This window comes from Sceloporus occidentalis, unplaced genomic scaffold, assembly GCF_023333645.1.
Source record: "Sceloporus occidentalis isolate IW3139 unplaced genomic scaffold, rSceOcc1.0.p SCAF_95, whole genome shotgun sequence".
Lineage (NCBI taxonomy): Eukaryota > Metazoa > Chordata > Lepidosauria > Squamata > Phrynosomatidae > Sceloporus > Sceloporus occidentalis.
In genome coordinates this window covers 1,505,849-1,530,228 of record NW_028317075.1, presented here as the reverse complement: position 1 = coordinate 1,530,228, position 24,380 = coordinate 1,505,849, and the positions used below count along the sequence as shown (strand labels likewise).

The 24,380-nt window shown below is 39.7% G+C and overlaps 1 protein-coding gene across 1 annotated transcript in view; it reads right to left on the bottom strand.

The window, feature by feature from the left end:
- Positions 1-4,888: 4,888 nt before the first annotated feature.
- The window catches only part of LOC149284311 (general transcription factor IIE subunit 2), a 34,093-nt gene continuing 14,601 nt past the window's right edge, over positions 4,889-24,380 (bottom strand). Inside the window, exons 2-7 of the mRNA XM_089496915.1 lie at positions 18,863-18,954; positions 17,757-17,864; positions 17,096-17,278; positions 16,034-16,127; positions 14,790-14,905; positions 4,889-5,008 (exon numbers count right to left, since the gene is read on the bottom strand). Of these exons, the coding sequence (XP_089353041.1) occupies positions 4,889-5,008; positions 14,790-14,905; positions 16,034-16,127; positions 17,096-17,278; positions 17,757-17,864; positions 18,863-18,954 (713 nt within the window). The remainder of the gene's footprint in view (positions 5,009-14,789; positions 14,906-16,033; positions 16,128-17,095; positions 17,279-17,756; positions 17,865-18,862; positions 18,955-24,380) is intronic.

The window sequence follows — 24,380 nt, the reverse complement described above, 5'->3', positions numbered from 1 at the left end:
TAGACCGAGAAGTCAAGCCAATGCACAACATTTTGCTCATAACCCTAAGGAGCACCAAAAACTCTGAATCACTTTAAGCTGAACTAAAAAACCACGGCACATGTTTCAATAGGGCTCAGCCAAACCTCTTCATTCTCTTCATAAACCTTTTATTAGTGTGCACAGCCAAAACGGCAGATAGATCCTGCATTTTACATTTTGACACTCAACAGTCCAGTCCTTCACTGTGCTTTCACAGCAACCAAGGACATTTTGAGAGAGGACAGTCATGTTTAGCTTCAACATACTGTCATCTCTTTAATAGTATCTATCGAGTCATATAATGCCAACATATTCTGCAGTGTTGTACTATGGGTAAACAGGACATAATATAATATTATATGATATTTCACCTTCAAAAACATAAGTATTCCTATAACTGCTTTAAGCCAGATAGTAGATATTTAAAGGGCAGTTTCTCAAAATCTGTGAAATTCTTTTATAAATTTCACAGGATTTCTATAGCTCTAATCAGAAACAACTGTACAAGTTTTATCTGGTGTTGGGCAACACATACAGAATGTTCTTGTGACATCACACAGTTATAGGGCGCTAATGGAGGAGCTGGATTGCTAAGATTCTTGATAAACATGGGGAAGCAAGTTGTAGGAATCTAACAGAGAAAAAAGGTAATCCCAAGAGAACAAGGTGGACTAACCACCAACTCATAAAATGTTCCAACATATACTGAGCTATCGTCCCATTAAATGCATTATAATCAATCTTTATACGCATCAAGTGATCTGCAGCCAAACTTCCATGTCTAAATCATGACTCACATGAGGTAAACCTTAAGTTATAGTAGTTTAGGTTGAGAAAAGACTTGCGTCCATTAAGCTCAACCCTATTCCTATTCCTTGCTAACCGCTGTTGATCCAAAAGAAGGCAAAAAAAACCCCTTATGTCAGCCATTTCGAACTGTGGTTTCAATGGGGGAAAAATTCCTTCTAGACTCCAAATGGCAGATTTCTCCTTGGATCAGCAAGTACTAAATAATTATTAATTCCTATACTTGCATGCATAGCCCTCTATGTTCGGCTTCATTAAAAAGTATCCATGCCCCTTTTAAAGGCATCTAATGTATTTGCTAGCACCCCCTCTTCAGCCAGTGAATGCCATACTTTTATTGTCCTTACTGTAAAATCCCCTCTGCTGTCTTAGACTTAATCTTCTTTCTTCAAGTCTTAGCAGGTGACCTCTTCCCTTTGAAATGTTCTATTAACAAACAGGTCTTTAAAGAACCCTTCGTGTATTTTTTCTCTAAAAATATTTTTTTCTTTAAAATACCACCAAACTTTAAGGGTGCAGCCTATAAACTAGCCAATACGGTATGCACAGGGCCCATTTTAAATGAAGAGGAATACAACTTCTTTGATGGAGCACCGGAGGGTCATGTCACGCCGGCGCTCCGTCATAGAAGCCCTGGCGGAAGTGCTGGCAACAACGGGGGTTGTCCGCATCGTGCAGACGTCCACCGGCTGCCAGAGAGGAGGATCCAGATCCCCTGCAGCACTGCGGGGCATCTGGATCCTAACTCTGCTGCTTGCCCGCAGGGCTACATGATAAAGAAAGAAAAACTGCCTGGCGCCCAGAACCGCATGTCCCGGGCGTCGGGCGATACAAATTGCGCATCCCTGCGCTAAACCCAGATTATAGGCTGCACCCCCACTTTAATCAGGCCAATACGGTATTTACATATCATATCCCCTCTAAGGCGCCATTTCTTGATAACTAAAACTTCTCATTCCCCTTATCAGTTTTGGGGCTCTCCTCTGAACTTTCTCTAGTTCCATAATGTCTTTTTCAAGAAAAGGGGCCCAGAATTGAACTGCATATTCATATTTTAATACATGCCAATATTTTATTTGCCTTTGCAGCCGCTAGCTGGCACCGTGCACTACACTGCTAAGTCTATTGTCTTCAATCACTCCCAAATCTTTTTGTAGGAAACACAATTGAAATTATGCTTTGCATTTTTATTATTATGCCCAAAATGCATAATTTTACATTTGTCTACATTGAATCTCATTTGCCATCTATCAGCCCAGTTACCCAATTTATCCAAATCCTCTTGTAGTGAAGATACCCTACTGAATTTTGTGTCATCAGCAAACACGGTCATACAAGGCACTTCGAGACTTAAAAGTAGTGGTATTCTGACAGCACTAAAACTCTGACCAATGATGTTCGTTATACATAAACAAATTAACATAAAAATTATTATAATGCTGCATTCATTACTGAATAATTGGGGTCCATGGTACACAAGGGAAGAAAAAGGCTAAAAAAAAACCTGCTCTTCATGAATAATTGCAGTGTAAATGTGTAGATCACAAATTAACCCAAACATTCTCTCCAGAGTATTTCTCTCCTTTAATGTAGCAGACTGAAAAATAGTGAAAATAGAAGGGTTTTTTGGTGAATTATGTCTGATTTTATTTGGTGCAATAGCTAAAACAGATTATTTAAGCAAAAGAAAAAGATGTAGGTGTTATCTTTGCTTTTGTCATCCTTAACTTTTGGAAAAAAAAATGTTAATATTTCACATTAACAGTCAGTACCAGCAGTTACAATTCAGAAGGATGAAAAGAAAGAAAAAAAATACACAGAAGGTGAATCGTATACTTCAATGAATATTGCATACTATACCAATATGCACAATTTTATACATAACACATTCTTCTTATCACTTTGCGAACATCTTACAGCACTTTAGAAGTACATCTTGGTGGTTCGAAAACATATAATGGACATACCGCATTCATGAATAATGATGGCTTTCCTTTCTAGCTTAACAAACTGTCATGAAATTCCATCTATACAAAGTTTTCCTCATTAACTCAATCTGAACTATAGAATGGGAGACTCCTGAGTAGCTTTCAAACCCCAAATTGTTGGGTAACACGGATCGAGTTAAGCGGCAATTTGTACTGAAAACTTATGCATAATATCAGCTTCTCTCTACCCACAACTTGCATTTCTCTTCACATGTCCTCACTTCTTCCCACTCACATCTCCAGGACTTCAGCCATGCTGCACCTGTTTTTGGAATGCCTTACATGACAGATCCAGTTAGTCCATATATTCCCCCTTTTTTTAATCAGACTTAATACTTTAGGACATCTTTATGCCAATAACAGACTTCTTTAAGTTAATTTGCCGTTTATCTGTAGAACATTCACTGAACATTTATTCTCTACTCCTTTCTACAAAGAACACTCATGTTCTCACAATTACTCATTCTGCGAGACTCTCCCCTACCCATTTTATACATCACTTAAAAACCAAAATCAGGAAGGCTTGCAATATTCCCTGTTAATATTCTAGAATCAGCACTGTGGAATGAGACCATCTACTACATCTAGGGTATTGGTGGCTACATTCAGCCAAGTGGTCCACTCATAAGGCAGCCCCAAGTTTGATTAATATGCACCTTGCAGTGCTGGCATAAAAAAAATTAAAAAAGTATATATATATATATATATATATATATATATATATATACACACACATATATATATACACATATATACACATACACAAATACAATTAGATGATAAATGTCACCTAAAATGCATGTTAGGACATCTTTAAGAAAGGATGTACAATCCAAGTAAAAAACATAAAATGCCCTCCAAAGTAGTGAAATCAGAAATGCCCTGGAGGCACTTGCCCTTTGCTAAAGCTTCCATAGTATCACTCAGTTTTGATACTGGCATACTTCTGCACTTGCTCTTCACTGCAATAAAATTGGCCCTGTAAAAAGCAGTCCCTTGCCCTTTCTCTCTCTCCCCGTTCGACCATTTAAAAAGTTGTAAGCTAGCAAGGACAGTTTGTACCAGAGTGGCTTTGTCTGCTCTTGTTATTGGCCATTTTGTATCCCCCCTTGCTGTCACAGGAATATGCTGGTGCTATATAGATCAAATATAATCATAATAAAGTGTGATAATACAGCAATAGTTTGATTAAGCAGGAAATTGTAGCTGTAGTGCAAATAGATTATCAAGTAGTTTGTATTTTTGTGGCCTTTAAAGTCAACATATAAACTGACAATGCACATCTGGTAACGCTTCTTATTCATCCTTCTTACAGTGGATGAAATTGTAAACCCCTGTTCCAAGACAATGCAGTCTAAGCACGAGAAGTCTTTTTTCATCAGGCTGATGAGAGCTAGCTGTACATAATAAGAAAAAAATTTACAATGAAAGAACGCCGTATAACCACAAATTACACTCAAGAAATCATTTATTAAAGGAAAAAAATGGAAAGCATTTACCCATTCACGAATATAAAATACCCTTTGTATATTGAACTTTCAGGAAAAAAAAATGGTTCCCATATTTTCATCAATTTTATGTACATATAGTAAACAGAAATGTCATCTGCAGAAATTCTGGAGCACCAATGTTGTCTTTGAGAAAGCAAAATTAAGCAGGCAGGGTATAATCCCCATCACAATTTCTACTGTAATGGCTTTCCCAACATGCGCAATGACAATACTGCCCCAGAGCACGTTTAATCTAAAGAACAATATACTGTATGGTTTAATACTTTACTAAGTTCTTAGCCAGCAATGTAACGCCTTCTATGAGACCAACTTGCCTTTATTCTGGTTCTGGAATCTAAGGAAACATATGAGAGGAACAGTTAAGTCATTTGGTTATTTAAAGTCTTCACAACCTCTGTGTTTGAGTGTGGAGCACTCTGCCTTCGTTCGGCTCTACCCCTTTCAGCCAGATGGCACGTTAGCCTATCTAGGCTATCCCTTTAATGTTCCAAGCCAATGAGCGTTCGAAGAAAATCCCGTGGAAAGAATCCTCCGTAAACATTTCGAGTCCTAATAAAATGATTATGGTTTGCCAGGAGCAGCATCTGTGTAATCTTTGAGCACGCCTGCCAAATGGTCATTGTGAGTCTTAAACCTCCTCTTCTTCTGCGAGTTAGACTTTTTCCTTTTCTGAACTGGAATCTAGAAGGAAGAAGAACAAAGAATTCAAAGACTGCCTTTAACCCCTTCGTGACAAAGGCTGATTTTACTTTTTGTACCCTTCGTGACAATGGCCTTTTTAACATTTCTGCGCTGCTTGTGTTTAGCTGTAATTTTCTTCTTTCCTGTTTACTGAACCCACACACATTAGATATTGTTTTTTTCAGGACAAGAAGGGCTTTCTTTAGATGACATTGTTTTGATTGTATCATATTATTTACTACTAAAAAAAAGTATAAAATATGGTGAAAAATTTAGAAAAAAATGACTGTTTCTAACTTTTAGTTGAAAAATTTTACTCATCTATAAAAGGTAATGAAAAAACCTGCTAAATGGATTCTACTATTTGTCCTGAGTTTAGAAATACCCAATGTTTTTATGTTTTTTTGCTTTTTTCTACCCATTATGGGGCAATAAGTACAGGTAGCGTTTTGCTATTTCAAAGCCATTTTTTCCAAATCTGGTAATTCTTCCCCCCCATGTGCCATTTCGGGTATCTTTGAACCCGGCCAATGCAATTTACCCCATCAAATCATATATTTTTGAAAACTAGACAGCCCAGGGTATTCCAAATGCTAGTATTTTAACTATTTCCATGCACCATATCTACCACCAGTTTTTGTCAAACTTTGTGGTAGTCATTTTTTTGCATTTGTTTTGTCACACACATTTTACTTCAGGTATGAATTAAAAGGTTCTCGTTTATGTCACTATCACAAAACACCCCAATATGTGTTCAGCAACATCTCCTGAGTACAGCGATACCTCACATGAATGATTTTGCCTGGCTGTTTGGGGGCAAAAGGGCCACATTTGGGGCATGCGCATTTTTCAATGTTGAACTTTGGCATTTGGGGATCCACTGCCCATGCCCTATTTGGTACATCTTTGAGCCGGGCCATTTCAGTGTGCCCAACAAAACCATATATTTTTCAAAACTAGACACCACAGGGTATTTTAAATGCTGGTATTTTAACTCTTTGCATGCACACATTTTACCACCAGCATGTTTTCAAAGTTTGCAGTAGTATTTTTGTGTGTGTATTTTTCCCACACACACCTACTTTATGTATGAATTTACAGCTCCTGGTATATGCCGCTGTCACACGACACCCCATAATGTGTTCAGCAACATCTCCTGAGTACAGTGATACCCCACATGCATGGGTTTGTCATTTTTGTGGGAACTAAAAGGCCACATTTGGTACGTGTGCATTTTTCTAATTGGAAATTAGGTGTGTGGCCATCCTTCCCCCGGTGTTAATTGGGACGTTGTTGAACCCGGCCAATTCAATTTACCCCATCAAATCATACCTTTTTTAAAAGTAGACACCCCACGGGCATTTAATATGCCAGTATTTTAACTCTTTCCATGCGAGAATTGTTTTAAGCTAATATGCTAATTTTAGGACTTGCTCACAAAAATATATTTTTTATATATATATATATATATTTTTTTGTCTTTTTAAAAAAAAAAATGTAACATTTTTTTTCAACTTGGAGGTTCCCCTGATAGTGACATCAGTGGGAAATGATTTTTACATTTTACTAGTTTTTTACTATTTTTTTTCTAATTATTATTAATTTTATTTTATTTTTTAATTTATTTTTACTAATCACACTGTGATTAGAAAGCTGGGTTCCATTGACTTGCATGGTGAATGCAGTACCTGTATTCAACCTGCAAGTGGAGCCAAAGTTCTCTAGATGGTCTGGACCATCTAGCAAACTTTTAAAATTTGTTGGTTCCTGTTACAGGGCAGCGGCCATCTTGCTTGATGGCGAAGATCATCGGCAGCTGCGGCTGTGACCGCTCTCCGGAGCGGTCACAGCCCATCGAAAGGTAAGTGTTTGGTGTCGCTGGATGCCTCCTGATCGAGGCATTCCAGCGACACCATTTAAGTTTAGGAGGCGATCGTCGATCGCCTCCTAAACGCTTTTAAAACGGGTGTCCGCCGCCATACAAAGTATGGCGGATGTTGACGCCCCGTGGAGGGGCCAGAGATGGCCCCTTCGTTCCGATCGCGGCGTTGCTGAATGCCTCGAGGTCGAGGCATTCAGCAACGTTTTTTGGGTGCAGAAAGCGAAAACAGATCGCTTTCTGCACCCGTTTAAAGACGTGCCGGTCCTGGCACGTCAATTGTCGTAAAGCACATGCTTTTCCGTGTCGTGCCAGGACCGGCAATTGTAGTTAAGGGGTTAAAGTAACACAACATTGAGTTTTCTAGGACATGAAGAAGAAAAAAAGAATCAGTTTTCTAGGGAATGGAATGGATCTTCTGGGGGGGAAAAAAATGGCTTACTCTTTGGTTTAGGATGTTTCATAACTTTAGTAAATGTTTTTGGAGATCTTGGTTAAAAGTTACTCTTGGGAGATTGGTTTACTCAATTAGGAATGCAAATGATTTGGCAAAGTTACAGAACCGTATATATATATATATATATATATATATATATATATATATATATATATATATATATATAATAAAGTAAATGGGAAAAATGATAAAACCTCCCATAATTTTGTATCTCTATGTTTACAGATATCATTATATTAAAATGACTTTTATATTGTTATGAACTACAGATACTAGTTTTAAAGGCCCGACCACTTAGATGGAGTATAGAGATGTAAATCATTATACATAATTGTTATCTCATGTTAAAATAGAGCTCTTGAGAACTTCCAGCATAAATAAGCCCTGAAACTACATCCAGTTTAAACAATCCAATTGGCAGGTAAGGAAAAGTGCATATGGAAAATGTTACTCAAAATGGAATTTCTCTTGAAACCATTTGTAAAGACCGGTATTGCAAAAGATTTTGCTTTGAACTATGCACTTAGCCAATATCTGACCACTTTCCTACCCACACTTGAATCGCCCAGGCCCACTATGTAGTTCCCTCCTATGATAAAGACATCTTTCAATATCATTGAAAGACGGGACGTACTAAACAGCATATTGGGGATGATGGGATGATGGGATGATTGGCTGCAATGTTCAGCACTATCAATAGGTGTCAGTATACTTTTTACACTCATGGTAAATCAAAGTATGTTCTTTTTGGTAGTTCTTGATACTAAATTGCAATGAATACATTGCAAAAAGAAGCAGCAAATGTTTAACTGTTTACTTGCTGAAATATATACAGTTTTATAACGGAATCATGGTAAATTCTATAGAAATAATAGAAACATTTTAAGTAATCAACATATTGATATAATATGGTACATGTATATGCAAACACCATATTTTACCTGTTTTGATTGGCACAATATGGGAATATATATTATTATTATTTTTATATGGGGATTATGGGTGGCATATTATAGTTTCACATGCTAAGGAACACATTTGACCCATTTCTGATAAGAATATGGGAATATTATTATTTTTACATGGGGATTATGGGTGGAATATTATAGTTACACATGCTAAGGAACATATTTGACCAATTTCGGATAAGAATATGGGTATACTCATTTTTTTACATGGGAATTATGGGTGGAATATTATATTTACACATGCTAAGGAACACATTTGACCTGTTTTTGATTAGAATATGGCTATAAATATTTTTTTACATGGGGATTATGTGTGGAATATTATAGTTACACATGCTAAGGAACACATTTGACCTGTTTTTGATTAGAATATGGCTATAAATATTTTTTTACATGGGGATTATGGGTGGAATATTATAGTTACACATGCTAAGGAACACATTTGACCCATTTCTGATAAGAATATGGGAGTATTATTTTTTTATATGGGGATTATGGGTGGAATATTATAGTTTCACATGCCAAGGAACACATTTGACCCATTTCTGGTAAAACTATGGGAATATTATTATTTTTACATGGGGATTATGGATTGAATATCATGGTTACAGATGCCAAGGAACAAATTTGACCTTTTTCTAAAAGGAATATGGGAGTATTATTATTTTTATATGGGGATTATGGGTGGAATATTATAGTTTCACATGCCAAGGAACACATTCGACACATTTCTGATAAGAATATGGGAATATTATTATTTTTACATGGGGATTATGGGTTGAATATCATGGTTACAGATGCCAAGGAACAAATTTGACCTGTTTCGGATAAGAATATGGGTATACTCATTTTTTTACATGGGGATTATGGGTGGAATATTATAGTTACACATGCTAAGGAACATATTTGACCCATTTCTGATAAGAATATGGGTATAATTATTTTTTTACATGGGGATTATGGGTAGAATATTATAGTTTAACATGCCAAGGAACACATTTGACCCATTTCTGATAAGAATATGGGAATATTATTATTTTTACATGGGGATTATGGGTTGAATATCATGGTTACAGATGCCAAGGAACAAATTTGACCTGTTTCGGATAAGAATATGGGTATACTCATTTTTTTACATGGGGATTATGGGTGGAATATTATAGTTACACATGCTAAGGAACATATTTGACCCATTTCTGATAAGAATATGGGTATAATTATTTTTTTACATGGGGATTATGGGTGGAATATTATAGTTACACATGCTAAGGAACATATTTGACCCATTTCTGATAAGAATATGGGTATAATTATTTTTTTACATGGGGATTATGGGTTGAATATCATGGTTACAGATGCCAAGGAACAAATTTGACCTTTTTCTGAAAGGAATATGGGAGTATTATTATTTTTATATGGGGATTATGGGTGGAATATTATAGTTACACATGCTAAGGAACATATTTGACCCATTTCTGATAAGAATATGGGTATAATTATTTTTTTACATGGGGATTATGGGTGGAATATTATAGTTACACATGCTAAGGAACATATTTGACCCATTTCTGATAAGAATATGGGTATAATTATTTTTTTACATGGGGATTATGGGTAGATTATAGTTTAACATGCCAAGGAACACATTTGACCCATTTCTGATAAGAATATGGGAATATTATTATTTTTACATGGGGATTATGGGTTGAATATCATGGTTACAGATGCCAAGGAACAAATTTGACCTGTTTCGGATAAGAATATGGGTATACTCATTTTTTTACATGGGGATTATGGGTGGAATATTATAGTTACACATGCTAAGGAACATATTTGACCCATTTCTGATAAGAATATGGGTATAATTATTTTTTTACATGGGGATTATGGGTTGAATATCATGGTTACAGATGCCAAGGAACAAATTTGACCTTTTTCTGAAAGGAATATGGGAGTATTATTATTTTTATATGGGGATTATGGGTGGAATATTATAGTTACACATGCTAAGGAACATATTTGACCCATTTCTGATAAGAATGTCTATAAATATTTTTTACATGGGGAATATGGGTGGAATATTATAGTTACACATGCTAAGGAACATATTTGACCCATTTCTGATAAGAATATGGGTATAATTATTTTTTTACATGGGGATTATGGGTGGAATATTATAGTTACACATGCTAAGGAACACATTTGACCTGTTTTTGATAAGAATATGGGTATACTCATTTTTTACATGGGGATTGTGGGTGGAATATTATAGTTACACATGCTAAGGAACACATTTGATCTATTTCTGATAAGAATATGGGTGTACTCATTTTTTTACATGGGGATTATGGGAGGAATATTATAGTTACACATGCTAAATAACACATTTGACCTTTTTCTAAAAGAATATGGCTATAAATATGTTTTTTTACATGGGGATTATGGGTGGAATATCATGGTTACAGATGCCAAGGAACAAATTTGACCTTTGTCTGATAGGAATATGGGAGTATTATTATTTTTACATGGGGATTATGGGTGGAATATCATGGTTACACATGCTAACACATTTGACCCATTTCTGATAAGAATATGGGTATAATATTTTTTACATGGGGATTATGGGTGGAATATTATAGTTACAGATGCTAAGGAACGTATTTCACCTATTTCTGATAAGAATATGGGTATAATTATTTTTTACGGGGGGATTATGGGTGGAATATTATGTGTTCCTTAGCATGTGTAACTATAATATTCCACCCATATTCCCCATGTAAAAAATATTTATAGCCATATTCTTATCAGAAATGGGTCAAATATGTTCCTTAGCATGTGTAACTATAATATTCCACCCATATTCCCCATGTAAAAAATATTTATAGCCATATTCTTATCAGAAATGGGTCAAATATGTTCCTTAGCATGTGTAACTATAATATTCCACCCATAATCCCCATATAAAAATAATAATACTCCCATATTCCTTTCAGAAAAAGGTCAAATTTGTTCCTTGGCATCTGTAACCATGATAGTCAACCCATAATCCCCATGTAAAAATAATAATATTCCCATATTCTTATCAGAAATGGGTCAAATGTGTTCCTTGGCATGTTAAACTATAATATTCTACCCATAATCCCCATATAAAAATAATAATACTCCCATATTCTTATCAGAAATGGGTCAAATATGTTCCTTAGCATGTGTAACTATAATATTCCACCAATAATCCCCATATAAAAATAATAATACTCCCATATTCTTATCAGAAATGGGTCAAATATGTTCCTTAGCATGTGTAACTATAATATTCCACCCATAATCCCCATGTTAAAAAATGAGTATACCCATATTCTTATCCGAAACAGGTCAAATTTGTTCCTTGGCATCTGTAACCATGATATTCAACCCATAATCCCCATGTAAAAATAATAATATTCCCATATTTTTATCAGAAATGGGTCAAATGTGTTCCTTGGTGTTACTCACCTGCCCTCGGCTCCCATGTTGCCGCAGCAGCCTCCACGCAGGAGAGGGGAAACCCCCCGGCCGCGCACGGCCATCTCCGCAGCAGCCTCCACGAGGGAGAGGGAGAGGGAGACCCCCCCTCCAACGCACAGCCACCTCCACGAGGAACAGGGAGACCCCCCTCCACCGCAAGGCCGCTTCCACTACCTTCCTCTGAAGTGCCGCGCAGGAGAGGCAGACCTCCTGGTACACGGCGTCCTGCTGCTGCGCGCGCCCTCTAGTGGCGAACTCGCATACTGCGGGAATTTATGAAGGGAGATTACGCCATCCACAAGATGGCCACGATTCACCGACACCGGAAGTGATGTCATGAGGGGCTGATGGGAGATTCAGACTTCCTCTGCGGTTCTCCATTTAAACCCCTCAGACCAGTTTCTCCTTGCCTTCTGATGGTCGTCTATGCCTTGTGCTAGCACCCAGATAGCGTTTACCTTCTTGATTCCTGTTTTTGACCTCGGCTTGCCTGACTACGTTGTTATCCTGTATCCTGACCTCGGCTTGTTTATCGTTTATCCTGATCTCCTTAATCCTGTCCTGGAGTCCTACCTGACCACGGTGTCTCCAAACTACTTGTACGTGACACTTGGCATGTTAAACTATAATATTCCACCCATATTCCCCATGTAAAAAAATAATTGTACCCATATTCTTATCAGAAATGGGTCAAATATGTGCCTTAGCATGTGTAACTATAATATTCCACCCATAATCCCCATATAAAAATAATAATACTCCCATATTCCTTTCAGAAAAAGGTCAAATTTTTTCCTTGGCATCTGTAACCATGATATTCAACCCATAATCCCCATATAAAAATAATAATACTCCCATATTCTTATCAGAAATGTGTCAAATGTGTTCCTTGGCATGTGAAACTATAATATTCCACCCATAATCCCCATGTAAAAAAATGAGTATACCCATATTCTTATCAGAAATGGGTGAAATATGTTCCTTAGCATGTGTAACTATAATATTCCACCCATAATCCCCATGTAAAAAAATGAGTATACCCATATTCTTATCAGAAATGGGTGAAATATGTTCCTTAGCATGTGTTACTATAATATTCCACCCATAATCCCCATGTAAAAAAATATACTCATATTCTTATCAGAAATGTGTCAAATATGTTCCTTAGCATGTGTAACTATAATATTCCACCCATAATCCCCATATAAAAATAATAATACTCCCATATTCCTTTCAGAAAAAGGTCAAATTTGTTCCTTGGCATCTGTAACCATGATATTCAACCCATAATCCCCATGTAAAAATAATAATATTCCCATAGTTTTATCAGAAATGGGTCAAATGTGTTCCTTGGCATGTGAAACTATAATATTCCACCCATAATCCCCATATAAAAAAAATAATACTCCCATATTCTTATCAGAAATGGGTCAAATATGTTCCTTAGCATGTGTAACTATAATATTCCACCCATAATCCTCATGTAAAAAAATTATACCCATATTCTTGTCAGAAATGGGTGAAATATGTTCCTTAGCATGTGTAACTATAATATTCCACCCATATTCCCCATGTAAAAAATATTTATAGCCATATTCTTATCAAAAACAGGTCAAATGTGTTCCTTAGCATGTGTAACTATAATATTCCCCCCATAATCCCCATGTAAAAAAAGAATTTTACCCATATTCTTATCAGAAATGTGTCAAATATGTTCCTTAGCATGTGTAACTATAATATTCCACCCATAATCCCCATATAAAAATAATAATACTCCCATATTCCTTTCAGAAAAAGGTCAAATTTTTTCCTTGGCATCTGTAACCATGATATTCAACCCATAATCCCCATGTAAAAATAATAATATTCCCATAGTTTTATCAGAAATGGGTCAAATGTGTTCCTTGGCATGTGAAACTATAATATTCCACCCATAATCCCCATATAAAAAAAATAATACTCCCATATTCTTATCAGAAATGGGTCAAATATGTTCCTTAGCATGTGTAACTATAATATTCCACCCATATTCCCCATGTAAAAAATATTTGTAGCCATATTCTTATCAAAAACAGGTCAAATGTGTTCCTTAGCATGTGTAACTATAATATTCCACCCATAATCCCCATGTAAAAAAATAATTATACCCATATTCTTATCAGAAACGGGTCAAATATGTTCCTTAGCATGTGTAACTATAATATTCCACCCATAATCCCCATGTAAAAATGATAATACTCCCATATTCTTATCAGAAATGGGTCAAATATGTTCCTTAGCATGTGTAACTATAATATTCCACCCATATTCCCCATGTAAAAAAATAATTATACCCATATTCTTAACAGAAATGGGTCAAATATGTTCCTTAGCATGTGTAACTATAATATTCCACCCATATTCCCCATGTAAAAAAATAATTGTACCCATATTCTTATCAGAAATGGGTCAAATATGTGCCTTAGCATGTGTAACTATAATATTCCACCCATAATCCCCATGTAAAAAAATAATTATACCCATATTCTTATCAGAAATGGGTCAAATATGTTCCTTAGCATGTGTAACTATAATATTCCACCCATAATCCCCATGTAAAAATAATAATAATATATATTCCCATATTGTGCCAATCAAAACAGGTAAAATATGGTGTTTGCACATACATGTACCATATTATATCAATATGTTGATTACTTAAAATGTTTCTATTATTTCTATAGAATTTACCATGATTCCGTTATAAAACTGTATATATTTCAGCAAGTAAATAGTTAAACATTTGCAGCTTATTTTTGCAATGTATTCGTTGCAACTTAGTATCAAGAACTACCAAAAAGAACATACTTTGATTTACCATGAGTGTAAAAAGTATACTGACACCTATTGATAGTGCTGAACATTGCAGCCAATCATCCCATCATCCCATCATCCCCAATATGCTGTTTAGTACGTCCCTTGAAAGACCCTTACGATTTTCTTTGGTCCAGATTCCTGCATGGATGAGATGCCTTGTCTCTTCAGGTATTCCTCGATCTTTTCATCATCCATAGAATCCACAGGGACACTCCTCCACAATTTCTGAAATTCTGATGACAGATTGTTATTATTTATTGCTGTAAAAAGGGTAAACAGGACATGATCGGTAGCATACGACAAAACAATTAGACAGAAACAGGTGAGGAGGGCACAAACTAGCTTTCAACCTAGAGCATGAGAAAGGACTATGTTTACTCACACCGTGCACACAGCAGAATCACAGGGAAAGCACAGAATACGTGCATCATATGTGAAGGCAATCAAACAACCTCACTGCAGGCCACTAAGAAATGAGATGCAAGACACAGAGTCCAGAGGCTCACATTAATGCACAACATCACTAAAAGGTTTGTGGATAAGTAGAACAGGCATCCAGAATAAACAGTAGATGTTATTTTAAGCATTTCTAGGCTAGGTATAAGGCTTTCCTGAACATAAGAAAAGGCCTAGGGACAGGTATGTATGACATATTAAAGCTAAAGACCGGGCAGGCCAGATAACTGTCAAATATGGTTTCCAAATTTTAAAGTGTTTGCTGCCACCAAGTGACCATTAATGTAAAGACTACTAAACCAGACAAGTGAATAAAATGCTTACTCACAAAGGTGAACTGAAATATAGAAGGGACAGTAAAGCTGCAATATGTTCTTTATTAAGAAGCAATCCACGTCATATTTTCTGACAGCCTGTTCACCCCTCATGTCCATCGGGTCAGGGAATAGTGGATCTCATAACCTTGGCAACAGCAGCATCAACCCTAAATTCAAGTCCCTAAATAGCTCAAAAGTATCCTGGAGCTTGGAATGGAATCATTTCAAACTTTCAGCATCTATTCTAGTCCTGGAACAGGAAGAATGGATCTGGGACTTGGAATCACTCAGGTGTTTCTCGAACAAGGAACATGCCATGTGTTTAAAACTTTGAGAAACCATGCAAACTGATTTCAATGGAAGCACCAACTCAGATGTTGAGCCAACGTGGGTTGGACAGTAGTGGTTAGGTTTGATAGCAGACCAATGTGGGAGTGTGTGGGAATGGACAGCAGTCTAATTTTCTCACTCTTGTAAAACAAGAATGCACGCTCCAATTTGTATGTAGGAAAAATACATAAAAATGTGACTGGAATGTCTCCAACAGCAATTTTTTTTCAAATAAAGTGCCAGAACTGTTCTTCTTACCTTCATCTACAGTAAACTGGCAGCTTTTGTCATTATAGAAAAGGATCTTCTTTTTGTCCGGTCGTGTTACAAAAACAATCTGATCCCCCAATGCCTAGTAGCAAATTCAATACGATAGGAATTAGAACATGTTCTTGGTTAGTGTGTATTCTGTGGCAATATAAATCAACAGGACCAATATATTTCATATTATTAGAAACTCCCTCTGTGCCCTACCTACACCCCACTTGATAAACATGTATGTCAGTTGCATGAATATGAAGGTGGATGACAGGGCACTTTTTTTGCTTGTTCCTTGGTTAACGAGGAGATATGAGCATAGACCCCATATATGAACACTAGCCTAAAATCATTTTCTAAGCAGAAGTGAAGATCTGGAACATTTGCAGAAAGTGTATAGTCTCTTGTAGGCAACTAGGATAATGTGCACAATTCAGTTAATTAAATATAATTTGAGCAAAATGATCCAGGGAATAGTTACCTCAGACAACAACTTGGCAAAAGGCCTATCAGTCACACTTGTCAACTACAGTAAAAGTCTCATTAATACCTCAGTTTCAGCTTTTCTGTGTGCTCACTGCACTGCCAAAGTAAGTCTCAATTGCTGCTACATTCTGGTGGAAATAATCTGTTTAAAGTGCCTGCTACCAAACATTGGCAACTGACCATCAAAAAGGACCTAGTTGACCTTGGTTGGTTAACAAATGATCACAAAATCACCATGTACTAGACCCATGAACTAGTAGCAGATACCACAAATTTAGTGCCTCCCATGCTCGTAAAACTCAACACAGTAAATTAAAAACAAAAGTGAAATGAGAAACAGAACCAAGTGGAATCTCAATAAGTGTTGTCTGACTGTAAAACCACTTATCTGGCTACAACACTATACAATGTATTACAGATTATGCAATAATTTTTGATTAATTGAAAGTTCTGGGGTTGGATGCTGCCTTCAAGAAGACGACAACCACGACAAAATGAAAAGGTCAAATCAAACTGAAAATTTGGATTATTCAGTAGAAACTGGTTGGAAAGATGTAAACACAAGGAAAGAATTACCTTAATGGCTTTCTGGGAATTGGGAAGTCCTTCCTCTATGTCTTCTAACAAAATGCCTCCGAGGCCTCTTTGGTCATGTTTGTCCAACAGCCTTAGAAGGGCCTTTTTGTCTTTCAGGTTGTACTTGGGCTTAAAGGCATACTTACCATCAATAATGTCAATTTTGGGATTGTTCACTAAAGCCTAAAAGATAAAAAACAAAAACAACAAAAACAAATCAGAAGCATCCGTGAGAAGAGTGAAAAATGTTTGAACACGCCATGTGCTGAAACACTGATAGCCACTTAATGTTGTAGCTCGGATAAACATTTGTCACATCTGTGTACTAACGTGAAAGTATACACATTGGTATGATAACACGTCAAATATGGCATGCTTTTCACATGTATGTATTTTATCTGAAGCTTAAAGCTCCCTTTATTTGCAAAATCAGTTAAACATTCTGGGTGTGATAGGACTTATTACAAGTAATAAAGTAAAACTTACTTGCTGATGAACACAAATTTAAATAACTATTACATTAGCATATATAGATCTAAAAGATAAAAACCATTAAGAACTGACCTCTATATGTAATATCTGTGTTTCTAGTACCCAAACCATTAAAAAACAGGTCCAGAGTGACCATAGGCAGAGTGCCATTCATTAACGTAGGCCTTACCTCTGACATGAGCCATTGTTTCTGTTTCATGCCAATGTCAAGATGCTGCGTTTCATCGAGTATTTCTTCCAGAGTCAGCGGATATGTGTCTCCACGCTGGTGTCGTGTCTGTAAGGAGGTTTTCATCATACAAGCAATGGTCAGCTTTTAGAACTAGCAGTGGAAATGTGCACTGACAATTCCTACACTGACTAAGAATGAACATTGCACATAAAGCGGGTAAAACAGAAAATCCTTAATTCAACTCCGAAGAGAAAGATGTTAAATCATGCCTGAATAACAAAAGGTAATGTATTTGTCTAAAGAGTGTTTGACTTTTATAGGGTAAGGCATGTAGCATTTGTTCTCATTGGACACGCCATGAGCAGATAACCCTCTGGTGGCTCCATAATGCTCACAGCCTCATGGTGACCCAGCTTTCTGCTCAATCTCATGAGGAAACAGACCTGTTCTAGAAAAGGTACAAAGCCATGCTACTTTATGGAAGGGATCATGCATGACCCTTGGCTATAATAAAACACTGGGGGCTCTTTGCTTGGCAGGCCATTTCTGAGTCACTGTGGCAGTGTCTTCTCTAGTATGTGAGCATTCCGCTATCTTCTGCATTTGGGGTTACTTTTCATCCATTACCGAGTCCCTACCGAGCAGCTCTGCGCCGCTTGATCATTAATCATAACAAGAATTTAGGGCCACAGAGATACCAGTATTTCTGAATTTCCTGTTTCAATCATGGCATCTGATGTATTTATTTTGACTCACATGCCAATGATTGGAATCTGGAATACAGTAGCATTTCAGAGTTGAAATTGAAGTCAAAGTATCATTGAGGGTACAATATAGCACATGGTTTTCCTTCTTGTCTTGAGATATAAATGTTTTTGTTGAAGCTAATTTGCAGACAAGACACTGAATCAAAAAAAGAAAAAAAATACGAAACCCAATTTATACCCACACACTCGCCTGTAAAATAGCCACAAGTGTGACAATACTCAAACATTACTGAAATCATTTGAAGGAGTTACCCATGCATTCTCTTTCAGCCATGTTGGCTGCATAAATATTAAAATATGCAGTAAGATACATCAAAATGAAAAATCAAGAAATACCTTCATATAGTTTACAATCTTCGCGAGGACACCAAACTTGTACACCGAACTCCCAGAAAGACCTTTGAGGTTAATCGATCCATTGCTGCCATCTGCCAAAGAATCACAACATTAGTCGCTAAAGAAAGCCAATATCAAAACGGATCCACAGTGCTGTTTGGCGAGCATGTATACGCAAACAACTCTAAGCTGGGGTTTAGATCCTTTGTAAATATTTGGAGGATTTTTTACACAAATCAGAGACATACATCATGTTAAGTTTTGAAACAGTCTGTATGTGTAAACAGTGTAATTTGATAAATTAGATGTGCCAGAAACAACCCGGGTGCAGATTGTTTTATTGGACCCCAAAAAAAACAGCAAACCCTAGAGGAAATGGCTTACAACTAGGGCTGAAACAACAAATCGATAAAATCGATAATAATCGATAACGGAAATCGTTGTCGACGATTTCCGTTATCGATTAATCGAGTGATCGATTCGTTGTTGGAGCACTCGGCTCCTTTTACTTACCTCCGCGAGCGTTCCCCGCTTCCGCTACACGCGCCTTCTTTTAGTTGCAGTTCGCTCTGTGCGAGTGGCTCCGTTCGCACAGAGCGATTCGCGGGGGTGGGGGTGGGGTTTCAGGGGATGCAGGGCAGAGTGGGGTTTCAGGGGATGCAGGGCAGAGTGGGGGTGGGGGGGGGGCAGGCCAGGGTAGGAGACTGAGTGCAGGGCAGGGTGGGGGTGGGGATGCAGGGCAGGGTGTGAGTGTGGGGGCAGGGCAGGAGACTGGGTGCAGGGCAGAGTGGGGGTGGGGGTGCAGGGCAGAGTTGGAGACTGGGTGCAGGGCAGAGTGTGAGTGTGGGTGCAGAGCAGAGTGGGTGCAGGGTGTGAGTGTGGGGGCAGGGCAGAATGTGGGGGCAGGGCTGGGTGCAGGGCAGAGTTGGAGACTGGGTGCAGGGGCACAGTGCAAAGTGCCAGGGCTGGGTGCAAAGTGCCAGGGCTGGGTGCAAAGTGCTGGGTGCAAAGTGCCAGGGCTGGGTGCAAAGTGCCGGGTGCAAAGTGCCAGGGCTGGGTGCAAAGTGCCAGGGCTGGGTGCAAAGTGCCAGGGCTGGGTGCAAAGTTCTGGGTGCAAAGTGCCAGGGCTGGGTGCAAAGTGCTGGGTGCAAAGTGCCGGGTGCAAAGTGCCAGGGCTGGGTGCAAAGTGCCAGTTCTGGGTGCAAAGTGCCAGGGCTGAGTGCAAAGTGCTGGGTGCAAAGTTCTGGGTGCAAAGTGCCAGGGCTGGGGCAAAGTGCCGGGTGCAAAGTGCCAGGGGTGGGGCAAAGTGCCGGGTGCAAAGTGCCAGTGCTGGGTGCAAAGTGCCGGGTGCAAAGTTTCTTGAACAGTAATAGTCCACCTCTTTTCAGAATGTTTGGGGTTATTTTGTTTCATAAATATTGTTTGGGTTTTTGTACTTTGAAAATATTGTTTTTTTATTACATCATAACAAAATAAGAATGTTAATGTAAATTTTAAGTTGTTTTTTAACATCCAGTTCATTAAATTATTTTAAATAAACAAAAAATTTGCATATTGTTTTTTTTATCCGATTAATCGAAAAAATAATCGGCCAACTAATCGATTATTAAAATAATCGTTAGTTGCAGCCCTACTTACAACCTACATCTTCACATCAACTGCATACACTCACTGGAAGAAAACCATGTATACTCGTGTCATTAAATTGTCCTTAGTTTGAAAATTTCCTAAACCTTTGCAAATATCCCTGTCTCTTTCGCCGAGTGTGTCATCTCATTCAGATGATCAGTTGTGGCCACCAGGGGCAGCATGACCTTCAGAAGCTTTAGGGTTCTAAGAACTTTGAGAAAACACAGGAGCACATAAATAATAGTTCTCTATCCAGGAAGAAGGGGCAAAAAAACCCCAAAACAAAAAAAAACGCAATACGTCAAGGCCTTTAGAATGCCTAGGAAAACCATAAGTTTGTTACTACATCACTCTTTAACCCATTAAGCGCTGGGCACACTTTTCTCTGCAAGGAGCCAGGACAACGTTGAGAGTTTTGTTATAGTTACATTTAGCCTATAAAATACTTGCAATTTAACCAGAGAATCCTATACACTCCAGCCATCATGTGTGCTTTAAGTTTTATAAATTAGAGAGAACTCGCCAATGGTATTCGCTACGTATGCGCTAAATTAATGCTTTGTTATATTTGCTTTAAAGCATATGATGGCTGTGTAGCTCCAGCACGGACTTGGGTAAATGCTGCCTGCAGGGGTCCTTTCAGACCCCAGTGTACATGTGGAAATTCCTCCCATTGTTTTATTTTTTGGGATGGGGGCACTTCCAGCACCTGTTTGATACTTGCACCCTTTGTCTAAACCCTCTACTAAAGTGACCAAGAATTCCCACAATAAAAGAGAGGGAAGCCCCAACGTCCACACCAAGGATTTAAAAACAGGATCTTGTTGTCTGGTATGTGTATGGTGTGGAGGCTGTCACAGCTGAAGAAAATAAAAGTGTGACACGCGTGGCATCTTTTATTGGCATCAGTCACAAACCAGATATAGATGAATAACAAAGTGTTGCAAGGTCAGCAGTAGGACAACTTCCGTAATACAAACAGATACACAGATATACCGTTCACATGTCAGTAACGTAAAGACAGAAAACCAGTGGCCACACTGAAACACATGTAAACATCAGCAATAGGACTCAGAAATGCCTACGGGACCAGATAACGTAGTGACCTCGATGCAATTTTATAACTGTTTTGTCGTGTTCACAAATAAACCGTGTTAGGCTTGGAAGAAGCACCAGAACATGGCAACGTAGTAGCAACAGAGAGGATGAAGCAAAAGCAACATAGTACGTGTAATGATAAGTGGAGTATGGCATACAGAACCCCAAAAGAGGGAACAAATAGAGCGCACCGCCACATAGGGCGACTTTATACAAGGAGGAGGGGACAAGCCAAGAGGCCATCGGCCGCAAACTACAGGCGGCGGTCAGGAAACAAGACATTAAGGCAGTAGAGACTGCGGGGGGGGGGACGGTAGGGAGGGTGGAGGGAAGAAAAGGAAGAACAAAAGAAAAGGAAAAAGGGAGAGGAGAAGCAGAGATAAAAAAAAAAAAAAAAAAAAAAAAAAAAGGAGAAAGAGAAGAGGGCGAGCAATCCAGGTAAGTACCCACTCGGCCGCAGCTAAAGACGAAGCAAGGACGCAGATGCTCTAGTGTCTGTGAAGGCAGCCAGCCAAGGATCCCAAATGCTCTCAAACTTCGGAAGCTCATCTCTGAGTTTGGCGGTGATGTGCTCCATCGTGAGGAGGTGCCAGATTCGTGCTAAGATTTCACTCTGAGCTGGAGGAGGGCCCTTCCAGCGTCGCGCCAGGGCCTGTTTAACGGCAGAACAAATGCGGTGGATGAGGCGCTGGGCGGCGGGCGACAGGGGCAGGTCAGGGGCATCCATGACCAGCAAGGCGACAGTTGGCGAAGGTGCAATTGCCACGCCCAGGGCCGAAGACAGCATATCAAAACAGGCAGACCAAATTGGGCGTACCAAGTCGCAAGTCCACCAGGCGTGAAGGTAAGTACCTCTCTCCCCGCAGCCCCGAAAGCAATTAGCAGTACTATTCTGGAACATACGCGAAATCCGAACCGGCGACAGGTACCAGTGCGCAAGAACCTTGAACGCCCTTTCCTTGGTAACTGTGTTAACCGTGAGTTTGTGCACATTCGTCGTGGCCTCTTCCCAGGCGTCGTCCGGGAAGGTCTGCTGAAGCTCCTCATGCCATTTTGCGCGGTATGGAGGAGGGTGAGGGAAGGTAACGTCCAGAAAGTGAGAGTAGTAAGTGGAAATCGAACCCTTACACCTCTTGCCAGTAAGGAAGCGCCTCTCGAAGATAGTCAGCTGAGACAAGGCGCCTCTCCTGAGGAGGGCGTCTACAAAGTGACGGATCTGCAGGTACCGGAAGAGTTCGCTGGGGGGTATGTGTCTGGAATCCCTGAGTTCCTGGAACCGCACCATCGCCCCCGCCCGGACCACCGACCCCAAGGTATCCAGACCGGCCTCCCTCCACCAACGGAAAAGGGATACATGATGGCCCTCCGGAAAGAGTGGGTGGTGGAACAGAGGAGTGAGGCGGGAGACCGAGCCACGGAGACGGAGCTTGGCGTTCCACGTGCGCCACAAGGTGAGGGCCGCCGTGATGGATGGTAATACTTCCGTCCGCAGAGGCAAGGGAGGATCCATCCATAGCACCTTCTGAATCTGTTGGTTTAGATAGTAGCGCTCAATATCTATCCAGGGTAGGGTGTAGGCCGGAAAGGACCAAGCTTCCAACTGGGAGATGCGAGCCGCCACGTAGTACAGGTACAGATGAGGGACGGCCAGGCCCCCCGCCGACTTCTGTTTGTACATTGTAGCCCTATTAATCCTGGCGCGTCGAGGGCTCCATATGAACCAGAAGATACGGGATTGAAAAGTTGTGATGTCAGCTTTGCAGACAGGGAGCGGGAGCGCTCGGAAGAGGTAGAGAACGCGGGGGAGGATGTTCATTTTCACCGCGTATATGCGGCCCAGCCATGAGATGGAGAAGCGGGACCATTGGTCGAGCTCCCGTCGAAGAGCTAAAAGGAGAGGGGGGAAGTTAGCTCGGTACAGCGAAGCAAAGTCTCTAGTAATGTGGATACCCAAATATTTGAGCCGGGAAGGTTGCCATGTGAAATTAAAACTGGCGGCCACTGAGCTCCTGGTGGAGTCAGCGAGGTTGAGATCCAGGGCCTCGCATTTGGCTTCATTGATTTTGTATCCTGAGAGCCTGGAGAACATGCCGAGGGTAGCGTAGAGGTTTGGAAGCGAAACGAGCGGGTTGGTGATGGTGAGTAGAATGTCATCCGCAAATAGGCTCAGTTTGTACTGAGTATCATGGATCCGAATGCCCGCTATGTCAGGATGGTTCCGAATAGCCACGGCTAGAGGCTCAATGCAGAGCGCAAACAGGAGCGGGGAAAGCGGGCACCCCTGTCTCGTGCCATTGCAAATATTGAGTGTCGACGACTCACAGCCCATCAGGGCTACGGTGGCTGAAGGATGGCAGTACAGGGCTCGGGCCCCCCGGAGGAAGCTGCTTCCCAGACCGAATCTGTCCAAGACGGCCCACATATAAGTCCAGTCGACTCTGTCGAAGGCCTTTTCCGCATCGAGCGCCAACAACATAGAGCCCTGACGAGTCATCTTGGCCGCAGCAATCAGGTCAACGGTACGTCGGATGTTATCCGGAGCCTCCCTGCCAGGAATGAAGCCCACCTGGTCTGGGTGAATCAACGACGGGAGAACCGCCCCCAACCTGGTCGCCAGAAGTTTTGCGTACAATTTAATATCCGCATTTATGAGGGAGATTGGGCGGTAGCTGCCACAGCTGGACGGGTCTTTACCGTCTTTATGAATAACGATGATCTTGGCCTGCAGCATCTCCTTCGTGGGTGGGACTCCCGACAGAAACCTATTGAAAAGGGTAAGCAGGCGCGGGAG